At 41.9% G+C, this 16,186-nt stretch overlaps 1 protein-coding gene across 1 annotated transcript; it reads left to right on the top strand.

Annotated features, from left to right (window-relative positions):
• Window positions 1–1,662: 1,662 nt before the first annotated feature.
• On the top strand, window positions 1,663–16,184 carry LOC129249889 (putative nuclease HARBI1). The gene is made up of 4 exons (XM_054889560.1): window positions 1,663–1,841; window positions 15,286–15,469; window positions 15,523–15,667; window positions 15,802–16,184. The coding sequence occupies exons 1-4, from the start codon at window positions 1,663–1,665 to the stop codon at window positions 16,182–16,184; spliced, it is 891 nt and encodes a 296-aa protein (XP_054745535.1).
• The last annotated feature ends 2 nt before the right edge of the window (window positions 16,185–16,186 follow it).

Below are 16,186 nucleotides of genomic sequence, written 5' to 3' on the forward strand. Positions count from 1 at the left end.
ATAAAGTTGAAATTGACTCTACATTTAGTTAGAAAATATTTGTATGGGGAAAAGAAAAGGGCTGTTTTAGGGGTTTCCCGGAAATTATTCAAATTTTTGTCGCCGTAAAAACCATCCTTGGACTTCAAGGAACAAAACAAAAATTGTTAAGATTGGTCCATGCGTTGTTGAGTTACGCGCTTACCAACACATTTTGCGATTCATTTTTATATTATAGATATTGTATTGTATTATAATATATTATATATTTTATACCGGAGGTCCACGCTCCTTCTGGATCGGGCGGCTAAGCTGGGCCCCAAGCCACCGGGGGGGTCGGCAGGTTGTGGATCGCCGGAAGGCCTGCAATTGCAGGGTAGTTGTGAAAAAGTGTTAACAAGTTTGCAGGGTAATTGTGAATAAGTTTTAACAAATAAGCAACCCCCGACAAGGAGCGGCTGGAACAGAGGACGCGGTACAAAAGCTAGCTAGTCCGATGAAGTTTCAGTGACAAAGGCGAATAGACACCGCCTTTCCAAAATTATGTGTCCCCTTCATCACGCGTGGGCATGATGAACATACAAAAAACCAGAATCATATGACTCAAAGTGAGCGGCTCCCTGGTCAGCGTCTGCTCTCCAAAGTAGAGCGGCTGCCTCCACATCATCACACAGAAACTGTGATGAAAAAAACGAACCTGGCAATGAAACGGATGTAGATTTTAACAAACGATTTGGATTTGATGATTTTGGGCTGACGGCTGCAACAGTCTGTTACCTTAGTACACAGGAGTGAAATCCTGTGGAAACGGTTCTGAGGTAAATGTTGTAGACCGCCTCCGTCCTGTTAAACCCGTGGCGGGTCTTCAAGTACGTTGGAAGGTACGTCGCCATTAAGTTGGCGGTACAGGCTCAGATGAGAAATTCCTGACAAATGCCATCCTGGCTCTGAACGCAACAGCCCATAAGGTTTTGCGTCAACCCTTTGCGCGGCCTCCCTGCAATGCATAGATAACCGCTCGGAAAAAGCGGGGAAAAAGCAGGAGTTCATAGCAAAGATGAGGACAGGAGAAGAGGAAGCTCTCATGAAGTGCCGCCTCACGCTAGGGAAAATGAAACTGGCAATGCTGAAGCAGAAAAACATAAGTATCGACGTAAAAAACGGTGTGTCCGAACTAGACGAGCTCTTCGACATTATTGAAAGCCTGAGACGAAACTGGACTAAACCGGAACACGAAGCCAAAAAAGTAAGATCGGTGAAACCAGCAGAAGCCCAAAGTGACCCAAGTAATTTGATCATTCCGACGGCTGTATCATCGAAACGGGCGGCCTCGAACCCGGCAGAGCAAGGGACGGGGAAAAGAGTATGCGAGAGTGGCAAAACTGATTGGAAAACAGTGACTAGAAAAAAGACGAAAAAACAATACGCAGAAACACAAATCAAGCAGAGACCTCAGACAAAAAAGGACGAAAGAAAACCCGAACAGTGGTCGGAAGCAGTACTCCTCCAGCGGAAGGACGAAGTTACGCCGAAGTTCTGCAAAACCTCCGCCAATATGTTAAATCAGACGAGAACCGTGTGGAAGTTCGGGCAATAAGGAAAACCAAATCGGGCGCACTCCTCCTTGAACTAGACAAAGGTATAAAACTAGGACCAGAGTTCCATGAAGCTCTGAGGAGCAAGATGAAAGATATCGCTTCCGTTAGCGAGCTGAAAAATAAAACAACAATTGAGATACGGGACCTAGATTCACTGACTACAGCAGACGAAGTTGCAACGGCCGTTAACCAACTATTAGACGAGACCAACGAGGAAACCACTGTTAAACTATCAGCACCAAACAGCCGAGAACAACTAAGAGCGTATGTGACGCTATCATCAGAAAGCACAAACAAAATTCTCCAGAGGGAACGCATTAAAATAGGATGGATCAACTGCAAAATGAGACTCTGCATTGACAAAAAGAAATGCTACCGGTGCTTCGAAACCGGACACTTAGTATGGCAGTGTAAAGGGCCTGATAGAAAGGGTAAAGGACTGTGTAACCGATGCGGGAAGCCAGGACACAAAATTAAAGAGTGCAGCAGCCCACCGGATTGTTGTATATGCCGACGTAAAGGTGTTTCTGACACAGGACATATGCTAGGCTCAGTACGATGTGCGCTACAATGAAATCATGTCGAAATGATAAAGATTCTACAAGGAAACATGCACAGGAGCACTACGGCAGACTTACTCCTGCCGCAAATTATGCTGGAACAGGAAGCAGACATAGCGGTTCTAAGCGAACAGTACGCCTTTCCAAGTGTTGGATGGTTTACGGAAGATCCCCCTTCTACAGCAGCAATATGGCGCAAGGATAACACGAAACTCCAAGTGACGAACAGTGGAACCGGAAACGAGTACGTCTGGATGAGGAGCAAATGTCTCACAATTATTAGCTGCTACCTTACACCAAGCGATAACATTGCTGACTTCCAAACTAAACTGGACAATATTGAAGACACAGCTCGCCAAATGGGCGGGCACACCAGCATCGCCAGAGACTTTAACTCTAAGGCCATGGAATGGGGTAGCCGAAGAACAAACCTGAGAGGCCAATGAATAATAGACATGGCCGCCAGACTAGGATTCGCCGTTGCAAACGTGGGCAATAAAGCTACCTTTCGAAAACCAGGGTGTGAAGGTAAAATTCCGGATATAGCTCTAGTGTCTGAAAGCTACGCAAACAAAATACGTGAATGGACAGTTCTGGAAGATTACAATGGCTGTGACCACCAGTATATTACCTACTGCGCCGGAGAAACAAACGCAAACGCAACGAAACGCATCAAAAGCTCGCGGAAATGGAATACATCAAAACTTGACAAAGCAAGACTTATCGCTAAAATTGGCGAGGGCCAGCCACACCACGAAGAGCCAAGTAGCACCAGACACAAAGTGGAGATGATGCTGAGAAGGATAACGCAAGCGTAATCAGCAGCAATGCCCAAGATAAAAAATGCACACCCAAAGAAGTCCGTGTACTGGTGGACAAACGAAATCCGCGATCTGAGGCATACGTGCATCAGCAAAAGAAGGAAGTACACAAGAGCACCAGCCCTCCGCGTCGCTTCAGCTTATCGCACGATATCAGAAGCAGCAGTACTCATTATGGAATTTTAAAAAGAGCGAGACAAACGCCATAGGAGACTACACACTAAAACGATCGCAAAGCAGCAAATTAGAACCCATAAACTGCAAATATGGCAAGAGCGATGGGAGTCAGAGACGAAAGGCAGATGGACGAAGAGACTTATACCAAATCTAGACAAATGGTATAACAGACAGTTTGGCGACGTAAACTATTATACTACACAGATACTATCTGGACATGGATATTTTTAGAAATACCTACCTTAACAAAATAGGGATGTCAGAAACCACTAAACGCATATCCTTTTCTTACACGTATGCACATGCGTAGGTACATATTGCTGTTTAATTAGGTCTTTGAACTTAGATTTTATTTACTGCTTTGTTATTCATCCCGCAATTACCGCATATTTTACCGCTTATGTTTTTACCGCATAACTTACCGCTTTAGGGATTGCATATAAATGCAACCGCGCTAATTGTTAAATTATAATATAAGAATCTATTGAAACGAAACGGTTGTGTTTTTCTTTAAGCGATCCGCGTCAACAATATTATATTATATTATATTTTATTATATTATATTATATATTATTATATTATATTATATTATATTATATTATATTATATTATATTATATTATATTATATTATATTATATTATATTATATTATATTATATTATATTATATTATATTATATTATATTATAAAATATTTCAAATCCAATGAGCCAAGTTTTTATAGGAAGTATGCTCAAATATGTGGAACGGAAAACAATAAACAGAGAAGCAATCGATGCTATTAATACATATTCATACATAGTATGCATGTACCCAAGTATTAATGCGCGCAAATAACTTTGATCTTCGCCAAACTCAGGTCAATGAAGAAGCTAAATTGTTACGGGCCTAACATTTATGCATTACTGCCTAAGCACTGAGCAGGTGTATGGTAAACGTATGTGCATATGGATAGACATATATTCATGCATATTTGTATGTACACAATAATCATGATTCACTAGTGACATTCGACTTCTGACACTCCCTTACAAAAGGTTGCATTTCAGAAGGTGAATAAAGTGGAAAATATTAAGTCCTTTTTGGTAAAAATTGTAGCAAAAAAGTATTTTCTTAGCATACTTAAATGGAAACAAACAGCGAACGATTTAAAAAATTAACCTAACCTAAAAATTAATTTTAATTATATTAATATTTGAATATAAATAATGGTACAAATAGAATTTATTAGCGGAAATTGCCAAGCCTAATATTAAAACAAGAAATTATTTCACTTAATCCAAGATTTTATTTTGTGAATTAATTTTTAAATTTAAAGCCGATCGCGAAGTTGCGAAGTTTCGCCAATATGAAACTATTTTGTTAAAAATAAATGATAAGCACGTACAATTCTGTTAGGTGTTTGGCCGAGATCCTCTTTCTATTTGTAGCGCGCGTTCCACAAATGGAAGGACATACAGTTTTAAGCCGATTCCGGCAGATGGTTTTTTATGAGAAGCTTTTTTATGCTGGTACTGTGCTTTGTTAAGCCTCCTCTGGATACTCCATCTATCCATGGGAAGGTGGGCTCATTGGAAATAAGTGGAATAAGTTTATAATGAAGTATGCAATGTTATCGATCGCGTCGGGACTATCCAATTATTCTCACTGTCGTAACTCTTTCGGAAATGCTAGCTCTTTGCAAAACATGAATTCCGTCTAAATCACCACATCATAAGAAATAAAGCTTTGTAAATTCCCCACTCATCGACCTCGGATTGCGTCAATTACTCTACCATGTGCTGACTTAAGCGGAACTCTTTAGCGAGCTGTTGCTCGTAAGCAGACCATTTTGAAAATGAAATGTGTTTCCGAAAAATTTTACTTTTCCACCACTTTTACTCAAAATTTCTTGAGCTAGCAACCCAGTGTCTGGCTAAGGGAGCCGATTTGTCAAGAGGGAATGAGAAAGCTGCTTACTGAGCAAACCTTTTATTATTGAATCATGCACAATAATCATATAATATTTGATGCTATGGCAAACTTTTGATTTGCCTATTTTTGATTTTTGGAAATTTTTTACATAAAGCATTTTATTTAAGTATTTATGTCGCATGAAAAGAGATAATTGTTTATCTACCATACATTACCATTAAAAGTTCTGCACCAAATAGGAGTTAGAGGAACTTATATATCAAGAGATGAAAGATTAGCCTTAATAATGAAGAATGTACATACATGTGCATACAAATCTGAATTTATTTATAAAAGTTAATAAAATAGATGCCCTTCATTATTTACTTGATGAAATTCGCCGTCCCCCAGTGGATATTAAAAATATTGTAATATACTTACAAAAACAGGCGCAGTAGCAGCATTGTGAAATGCAAGCGCATATTTCTCATAGCATGGCTCGATCCTTCATAAAACGAGCCCACTCCATTTTCCCTCAAGCGTCTGAGCTGTCCATAAGCCTATTGTTTTGAGGAAGACAAAATTGTGTGGGGAACCGCCAATTTCTGCCGGCATTTTCGCTTACACATACATCCATATGTATGTATGTAAATATGTCTTCTAAATGCGAGATAGAATGGCGAGAGTCGTAGCGAATGGGGAGTCGTAGCAGCTGTGTGTCAAGTGCCCGCAGAAGAAGCTTAAAACAAGTTTACGTCTTCGAGATTTCGTAATATTGAAAATTTAAAATCCATTCCTTTTTGTTCCCTTAAAGAAGATAAATACTTCATTAAAATATATCTTAACGTATGGGATTATCCAATTTACAAAAACTGTACGAAATAAGCAATATAGCCGTGAAGTTAGAAATTTACTTCGTAGTATATCTATTTTTACATATACATACATTTTTCTGTGAGCCCGGCGCAGAGCTTACATGGCTGCGGCGTACAGTGTCTTCTTCGTGGTCATAAATAAAATGTTTTATTGTCCGAAATATAGACGCATTTAGATTGTTGAAACGCTTCAGAAAAAAACATTTTCAAACCTCATTTTAGACTTAATTTCATCGGAAATATAGAAACTATGAAACACCAATAGGAGGCTTTTTTTCAAAATTCATTCATTTTTGCTTACTGTTTATATTGAGCGTTTACTCTGTGTTTACGAGCAAAGCTATCATTGGTCGCCTTTACTACTCGGTACGATGATTTGCGTATCTTCATATGCTGAGTAAATAATATTTTGATATTACCACGTGTAGAACCAACAATTTCAATAAAAAATAAAAAGTGAATGTACGGATATGCCGGTCCCAAGATTTGAACCTGGTGACAAACATCTAGGGACCTTACAAAAGCAATCATTGAGCAAGTGCTAACTCAATTAAACAATAAATATTGTAGCCACCAGCGTGTTGCAAGTATTAGAACGACCTCACACATCTAACTTATAGGTATATCGAACTCACACATCAACTGACCTCTAAAACATGCAAAATTTTTCAATTCCCTGATCATTCCACTTGATGCCGAATTATTCTCATACGTCTCAAGAATGAGTCACGCAGCATGTTGGAGTAGAAAGGGGGTGCCATACAAAATATTTTTTTTTCGAGATTGTGACTTTCTGTTATACTTACTCAATGCTTTATGCCTCTATATGTGTATGTTTCCAAAGCCTTGCGACTACAATAACAAAATACATTCATAGGGCAGCCGTAGCGGCCATGATTCTTTTAGTCGCGACGACGCTGAACAGTTTCAAACCATTTGAACCCTGCAAACCCCCCCGTGCGCACGGGCCTGGGGTCAACAATTGTTTTTTGTCCTCTGATAGTAGGTAAATAATTAATTTGTATGCTACTTTGAATATGTAGTTCTCCAATTGATAAAAAGTGCACTAAAACATATGGATATAGCTGGAAAGTTAGAAATTTACTATGAGTGTGGCTTATTTGGAGATTACTGTACGTATATTAAACCTTTGGATGATGAAGCCGAAAGTGTCGAGCATTTAATATTCAATAAGTCAGTGAAGTTTTTTGAGCTGTGAGACCAATATGCACTTTTTATTTCTAAAATGTGTTATATACTTTTCCTGTTGAACATTAAAACTCACATATTGGGTAATAATGCACTTTTTTTTTCGAGACAATTAGCAAGTAAAGAAGAAATCTGAGTAGATCCACAGAGCCGGAACAGTGCTCGGTTCTGGAGACATCCGTGAAAATGCGAAAACATGTCTGGAGGGCTCATTTTCAGAGTTTGACCACAATTGAGCCTCTGGCAGCACCACACTGTATCTCTTGTCATGCACGACTCTTGATGGCAAGGAGTCAAGGGGCATGGAGAGAATCTTTGAATCGAAGTCCATGCCTGTTCTCTGTTCTCCAATGCCGGACAGGGGTTGTAAGGGTTCCCATAGTGTTTCAGGCTGCAGAAGGTCTCCAAGGCCTCTCCTTGTATGAAAGGATCAAGTGGTGGCTCCGGTGCGACAGATGACCACAGTGCGTGGTAGTCTTCATAAGGTCTTCCTGACCTAGGTTATATTCCAAATAGCTGGAAACTTGTTAGAGTCGTCTTCATACCAAAGGCAGGTAGAGGAGGACATAAATCAGCGAAGGTCTGTAAAAACCTGTCTGTAAAAACCTTGGAAGGGCTTTTAGATATGCACATTAGAACTTCGCTGGGGAGTTCTAGTATATCAACTGCACAACATGCTTTCCTCAAAGGCAAATCGACGGAGACAGGTAATCGACGCTTCATGAGGTAATCCGAACAGTAGGGGGGTCTCTAGTAAACAAACAGAATACCATGACAGCTTTTCTAGCCATAGAAGGCGCTACCCATAAGGCGTTAATAGACCTAGGGGTGGAAAATTGTATCAGCTATTGGATCATCTCTATCTAGGAACCAGGATCATCAAAGCTAACATGGGTAATATCAACATAACTAAGAAAGTCCATAGGGGTACTCCACAGGGGGGAGTATTACCTCCACTCCTTTGGTTATGTGTGATTAGCAAAATCTATTAAGGTGGGGTCAAAGCGGGGGCGTACGCTGATGATGTGGTGCTAATGGCGTCAGGACTGTGCCCTAATACATGGGCATCTTTCAAAGAGCATTAGGCGAGCTTAATTCTTGGGAAACAGGTTGTGGCCTAAATTTAAACCAGCGTAACACAGAACTCATGCTGTTTACCACCAGATATAAGGTGCCAATCTTTACCCTCCCAAATATTAACGGACAAACCCAGTGCAAAGTACTTAAGGGTAATTTTGGACTCCAACCTTAGCTGGAAATTAAACGTCGAAGAACGGGTAATGAAAGCTGAAATTGCTTTATATGTCTGTAAACGTATGCTTGGAAGAAGATGGGGTCTTCAACCTAAGCATACATTATGGTTGTGTAAGGCGGTTATACGACCAATTTTATCGTATGGTTCGGTAGTTTGGTGGAAAGCTCTAGAGAGAGATTACAATACCAAATTACTCGGCAGAATACAATCAAACCATGTCCTAGGGAGGCTCTCAACGCACTGACACACGTTATTCCAATAGACCTACTCATTAAGAAGACGGCAACCATGAGTGCATTTAGGTTAAACGAAGCGGGTCGCTGGAAAGCAAAACTTATGGTCATGCCAGTCTACTATTACGACAAACTCAGTTAACCCCTGTGAGGACTGACTACATCGTCCCGACGGTAACATTCAACAGGAACTTTGCCACTCTCTTTCCATCTAAGGAGGAATGGAATAAGGGATTCTCCCTAAATAACTTCGACACTACAGTCTATACAGATGGTTCTAAAATGTTTTGTCGTGTTGGAGCTGGTATATACTCTCATAGACATGGAATTGAAAAATCTGTGCACCTCCCTAATGCCTGCAGCGTCATCTAGGCGGAAATATTGGCAATTGGGGAAGCTTGTAGGCTACTTATCGCAGATTTCTCTTTAAAGGGCAATATCGCTATTCTTTCGGACAGTCAAGCTGCAATCCAGGCACTGGATTCAGCTACAACAACCTCTATAGTGGTGGAACAAAGTAGAAATAGCCTTTCCACCTTGAGTGAAAACCATAATGTTACCTTAATCTGGGTCCCGGGGCATCGGATTATTGAAGGTAACGAAAAATCAGATGAACTGGCAAGAGGGGGATCTGCCATGAACAACGCGCTTGCAGAATCGGTATTCACACCATTAGGTGCAGTTAAGAGTACAATTTCATTAAAATACCTTCGAATCGCGAATTGTATATTAGATGGAGAGACGAGACGAAATGCAAAATCAGCAGAACGTTATGGCCCACCTACAACCTCAAACAATCGTCAATATTGTTAAACATGAAATGACAGGACGCCTGGAGACTAACAGCAGTCATAACTGGCTTTTGGTCTGTCGGAGAACAAGCAGCCAAAATGGACATCCCTCACAACACATACTGTCACAGTTGTAGCCAACCGGAGAAAAAGGAAACAATCCTGGGCAAACCGCTCAAACAACTGTCTGGCTCATGTGTCAACAACCTAATAAGGTTCTTGAACCGCACAGATTGGATATAGTTATGCCGTAAATAACTGGTAAACAAGTTGGTAGCGAGGATGTGGCAACAAAATGGTGCGGAAGCGCTAGGCATATTCTAGAACAATTACCACTCAAACCAACCAATCGTCAACGCAATGTTGTCTGTGTATCCAATTGTTTGCACTTATCTCGGTATTGGTAGTCGCAGTACCCGATCACATGGGACATTCCATAGGATCGGGTCCAGTACAACTGCTCAGTATTTTTCGTCACCATGCATCCCCCTTCAATGGCCTTGCTTGCAATGCTTGTCACTTTCCTGACGACGTCGATGGTTAAACGACCTTTTCGGAAGCCGAACTGATGTACGGATAGTTCAGCTGACACTTTCTTTAGGTGCTACTCCAGGCGCGTGCAAATTAATTTCTCCAAGACTTTACCCATAGTATCTATCATGCAGATTTGCCGATATGAATTTGGATCACCCTCCTTTGACCTTGGCCATAACAAGTTTTTAGCCATCACCCCACGGGTTTTCGTCCCCATTCTGGCACTGTTCTTTAAAGCTGGCTGCCTTACTGCTTTTAATGGCTTTCTTTAATTCTTTCCGTTTATTTTAAAAGCTCTCGCGGACCCTGTAGTATTCTACTATCGTTGGTGCTAGTCGGGTTCTCCTCTAGCATGATTTGGAACAGTTCTTCGTCAAGCTTCTCCACCCTATAGCGCTTTTTCTCTATATTCCGTACGTAAAGTCCACTATAATGGCAAGGAGGTCACTGCCCGTGTAAAAATCACACACTTGACAGCTTTCTGATCGTACTAGAGCCTTGCTAGTGAAAGTGATGTTTTTTCCTCTAGTGTTTAGTAGAACCGCAACAAGCAATGATAATGCCTTAATCAAGACATCACCCCTTTCATTAATGTATGTGCTGCCCCATTCCAAGGCCCATGCATTAAAATCCCTCGGAATCACGTTTCGCTTGGTACCACGAGCGTTTTGGACAAGCTCAACCAGCAGGTTCTCAAATTCTGCTTGCGTCAACTTCGGTGGCGCGTAACAACTGTAGAAATGGATGTCACATATGTTTGCTCGTTTGCTCCGGTATAATAATCTCTGTCGGTGTGCAGGTTGTCCTGCAAGGTATTTCTTCCGAGACTCATGTTCTGGAGATAAGGTTTTCATGCTGGTCGCTAACTAGCACCACATCCATCCTATTTTTGTTTTTCCTTTGTTTTAGCAGCTCTTGCGCAGTCTCGCAATGGCTTAGGTTGATCTGCCCAATCCTCAGTTCTTCGCCTTAACGTACGCCGCTTGATACAGAGGACATTTTCTGCTTCCAAACTGGTAACTTCTATCCTCTCTTCCGTTTCTTTTACACGCTCTGTATATGTATGGCTCAGTATATGTAATAAGGCGGCCGCCGTACACGAATGGGTTGGTGCGTGACTACCATTCGCAATTCACAGAGAGAACGTCGGTTCGAGTCTCGGTGAAACACCAAAATTAAGAAAAACATTTTACTAATAGCGGTCGCCCCTCGGCAGCCAATGACAAACCTCCGAGTGTATTTCTGCCATGAAAAAGCTCCTCATAAAAGTATCTCCCTTTCGGGGTAGGCTTAAAACTGTAGGTCCCTCCATTTGTAGAACAACATCAATACGCACGCCACAAATAGGAAGAGGAGCTCGGCCAAACACCCGAAAAGGGTGTACGCGCCCATATATATATATGTACATATATGTATATGAATTCACGTATTTGAATTTGCATATGCCATCTTCCTAAGTGCCTGATAATGAATAATTTCTCTATGAAGGAATTAATTTGATCTACTTCGAGGAATTTAAAAAATCCGGATTTATATTTACATATAAACGTGCATATACATATATGCATAAACGTGCTTATATATAGACAACAATCCCACAGTTTCTCCAATATTTGAGGCTATTTTCACAAGAAACAAAAAAAAGCCAGTGCAAATAACTAATAACTAATTTAAACTACACTTTTTCATACTTGCGTGTCAGTCTTTCCCTCTCCGGCAGCCATATTAATTAATCTCTTCCTCTTCTTCTTAATTGGCGCGATAACCGTTTACGCGATTTTGGCGGAGTTTAACAAAGCCCGCCAGTCGTTTCTTTCTCGTGTTAACCGGCACTAATTGGACACACCAAGTGAAACCAAGTCCTTCTCCACGTGATCTTTCCAACGCAGAGGAGGCCTTCCACCTTCTGCTACCACCAGCTGGTACCGCAGCGAAAACTTTCAAAGCCGGAGCGTTCGTATCCATTCGGATGACATGACCCAGCCACCGTAGCCGCTGGATCTTTATTCGCTTCGCTATGTCTATGTCGTCGTAAAGCTCATACAGCTCATCGTTCCATCGCCTGCGATATTCGCCGTTGCCAACGTGCCAAGGTCCAAAAATCTTGCGCAGAATCTTTCTCTCAAACACTCCAAGCGTCGCTTCATCGGATGTTGTCATCGTCCAAGCTTCTGCGCCATACGTTAGGGCGGGCATGATGAGAGTCTTGTACAGTGTTAGTTTTGTTCGTCGAGAGAGGACTTTACTGCTCAATTGCCTACTTAGTCCAAAGTAGCACTTGTTGGCAAGAGAGATTCTACGTTGGATTGCAAGGCTGACATTGTTTTCGGTGTTAATGCTGGTTCCTTAATAAACGAAGTCTTTTAAAACCTCGAAATTATAACTGTCAACAGTGACGTGGGTGCCGATACGCGAGTGCGCCGACTGTTTGTTTGAAGACAAAAGGTACTTCGTTTTGTCCTCGTTCACCACCAGACCCATTTGCTTTGCCTCCTTATCCAGTTTGGAGAAGGCAGAACTAACAGCGCGGTTGTTAAGGCCGATGATGTCAATATGATCGGCATACGCCAGCAATTGTACGTTCTTATAAAATACTGTGCTTGAGTGATTAAGTTCTGTGGCTCGTACGAACTTCTCCAACATCAGGTTAAAGAAGTCACACGACAGCGAGTCAACCTGTCTGAAACCTCGTTTGGCTGAAACGGCTCGGAGAGGTCCTTCCCAATTCTGACGGCGGTGCTCGTATTGAGCAACGTCATCTTACATAGCCGTATTAGTTTTGTGGAGATACCCAATTCAGACATCGCGGCATACAGATAACTCCTCTTCGTACGGTCGAATGCAGTTTTGAAATCGACGAAAATATGGTTTGTGTCGATTCTCCCCTCGTGGGTCTTTTCCAAGATTTGGTGTATTGTAAATACATATTTGGTCGATGGTAGACTTTCCAGGTCTAAAGACACACTGATAAGGTCCAATCAGTTGGTTGACGGTGGGCTTCAGCCTTTCACACAATACGCTCGCTAGAACCTTATAGGCGATATTTAGAAGACTAATCCCGCGGTAATTGGCACAAATTGCAGGATCGCCCTTCTTATGGATTGGGCAGAGCACACTTAAATTCCAATCGGCAGGCATGCTTTTATCAGACCATATTTTGCATAGGAGCTGATGCATGCACCTTACCAGCTCCTCGCCGCCATGTTTGAATAGCTCAGCCGGCAGTCCGTCGGCGCCCGCGGCTTTGTTGTTCTTTAGCCACGTTATCGCTATTCTCACCTCGTCATGATCGGATAGCGGAACGACAATTCCGTCGTCAACGATTGGGGTATCGGGATTTTCACATTCTCGGTGACATGCGCAGCTGTCACTGTTTAATAGAATTTTCGGGAGTTGTTTCTGTTGGCCAGCATCTCAAGCTCCTCGCACTCATGTATTTCGGCCTCTCGTTTCTTGTTTCGGGTAATACGTCTCTCTTCCTTTTTTAGATCTCTGTAGCGATCCCACATGGCTCGCGTTGCGCCCGATCGCAGCGTGGCTCTATAGGCATCCCTTTCTACGTCAGCGTGACATTCCTCCTCGTACCAATTCTTTTTTCGGGCTCGCCGGAATCCGATTTCTTCTTCTTCGGCGTTACGTAGGGAACGAGAAATGTAGCTCCATTGCTCGTGCATGCCGGTTTGTTGGGCAGTACTCTCTGAGAGCAGGAGAGAGTGTCGAGGGGCGAATCTTCTGGCTGATTGCAGCTTTTCGATGTCGAACATTCTCTGCGTAGATAGATGTACGTTTTTTGCTGCACAGAGGCGTGTGCGCAGCAGAGGCGATCAGCCTCTGTCCGTTACCGGATGTTTCATTATGCAGGCTGAATTTTCCGATTGTGGGACCAAAAATTCCCTCCTTGCCCACCCTGGCGTTGAAGTCGCCAAGCACGATTTTTATGTCGTGGTGGGGCAGCGCTCATAGGAACGTTCCAGGCGCTCGTAGAAGGAATCTTTGGTCGCATCGTCCTTCTCTTCCGTCGGGGCGTGGGCGTAAATTAGCGAGATGTTAAAACATCGCGCTTTGATTCGGATTATTGCGAGACGCTCGTCCACCGGAGTGAACGACAGTACTTGGCGACGAAGTCTCTCTCCCACAACAAATCCGACACCGAATTTGCGCTCCTTTACATGGCAGCTGGAGTAGACGTAGCAAGGTCCTTTTCTTGCCTTGCCTCGTCTATCGCATCTCTTGGATGGCAGTGATGTCAGCCTTTACTTTCACGAGGACATCAACCAGCCGGGCAGAGGTACCTTCCCCATTAAGGGGACAGGGACATTCCAGGTGCATGCCCTCAAATCGTATTCCTTATTTCGTTTGCAGAGGTCGTCATCAGTAAAGGTTGTTCTCATCCGAGGCTTGTTAATTCTTTTCACTGGGGGCGATTTTTAAGTGGTGGGTCCCAAACCCAGCGCACAACCAGCTATCCTGGAGTGCTTCGTCTTCTCACGTTAGCTCACTCCCGAACGGGTGTTCGGAAGCTACCCAGAGAATACGTGGGCTTGCCCAGGACGGTGTGAGCTGCTAGAACCATATGCAAAAGAATCGTCCTGGCCACTCCCAAGTGAAAGGCGATCAGTAACTTTCCCCAAAGCGTGCGCTATCTGCTGTCGTCATTAAGGTTTATTCATGTTTTTTTTTTGGCCTCTCGTTCGTTATTGTTGCCAGTTGGTTCGCGAAACTTCGCTATTGTAACAATCAGCCCAATCCTAAATATTCTCGCGGAATTTCTCCTTTTCACATTTTTAATTTCCCTAAGAAAAATTCTTCCAATTTTAAACCCTTAGGGAAAGGGAATTTTTTGGAGTAGGATTTTTTCTCACTTGTGTTTTTCGAAATCAGCTGTTTTGCTTATTGTTGTCAATTTTGCAATGCGTTTAAAATGTGAATATTGTTTATTTTTGCGAAATATAAATTGCATTCAAATAGGAAACTGAAAAATGAATAGCTTAGCATTAAATATGTTAGTGAGTGAAATAAATGAAGAGGAAAGGGAGCAATTAAACGGGCCACGAGTGGCGAGGAGGAAACTCCGGGACTTAATGAAACCCTTGGAGATGCCTCAATCTTTGTAAGTAAACGAGTGAAAAAAGTGTGTTAAAATAACTGAACTTTTTTTAATTGTTTAAACAGATTTCAGAAGTATTTCAGGTTGAATAAACCATCGTTTGAGTACTGAGCTAAAAGTGGTGACTACTCATACACGACCAGGAAGGCGGTTACCAGACGGGTATGGGAAAAGACCACGACGTGGGGCTAGCGCAGTTTCTGCAAAGCACTTGCGGACGTCCTCTTTATATTTCAACAATATCTATGTCCAAGGTGGATACAGTTTCCACTGACAGCCGAAGAAAAAAGTAAAATTGCGACTGCTTTTTACATTAAGCATAAAATTCCATCTGTTGTCGGTTGCGTTGATGGAACGCACGTTAAGATAATTGCGCCATCCGAAAATAGTCACCTATCCTACAACAGAAAGGGTTATTACAGCTTAAATGTTATGCTGGTAAGTTATTAAATCCTTTCTGAAGTACATTTAATGATTCTTTATAATAATAGGTATGTGACCATGAATTAAAAATACGCTACGTCGACGCTTCTCATCCGGGTGCTAGTCATGATTCACTAATTTGGAATGTTAGCGAATTACGTTCACATTTTGAGACACAATTTTCCAACCACCAAAGAACTGTTTGGTTGCTAGGTAAAATTTTACATTTGTAAAAATTGTTTATTTCTTAAATTTTATTTTATATTATATTATTATATTAAATTATATACTCACATATTTATAAATGTATCTTAACCGAGAACATCTATTTCCAATTATTTATTAAGGTGATGCTGGGTATCCGTTAGAACCATGGCTTATTACTCCTTATCGGACGCCGAACCAAGCAGAAATTAAGTTCAACGAAATGCATTCAAAATGTCGCAACATAATTGAAAGAACTAATGGTGTTTTAAAGAACCGATGGAGGTGCATTCTTGGTGGACGAGAACTACACTACGCTCCAGAGAAAGCAGCACAAATTGTAGATGTTACTTGTTGCTTGCATAACATCTGCATTCATTTCAGAGCGAGTATACCCGATACACCCGATGCCGAAGCGGAGTTAAACCTTCCTGAAATTCACGACGTCCATTCCAACATACCAACACAAAATATGGAGGTTGCGAGATCAATAAGAAATAATATCCGTGATTCCCTCAATGACTAAAA

The sequence above is a fragment of the Anastrepha obliqua genome, chromosome 6 (genome assembly GCF_027943255.1).
Source record: "Anastrepha obliqua isolate idAnaObli1 chromosome 6, idAnaObli1_1.0, whole genome shotgun sequence".
Classification (NCBI taxonomy): Eukaryota; Metazoa; Arthropoda; class Insecta; order Diptera; family Tephritidae; genus Anastrepha; species Anastrepha obliqua.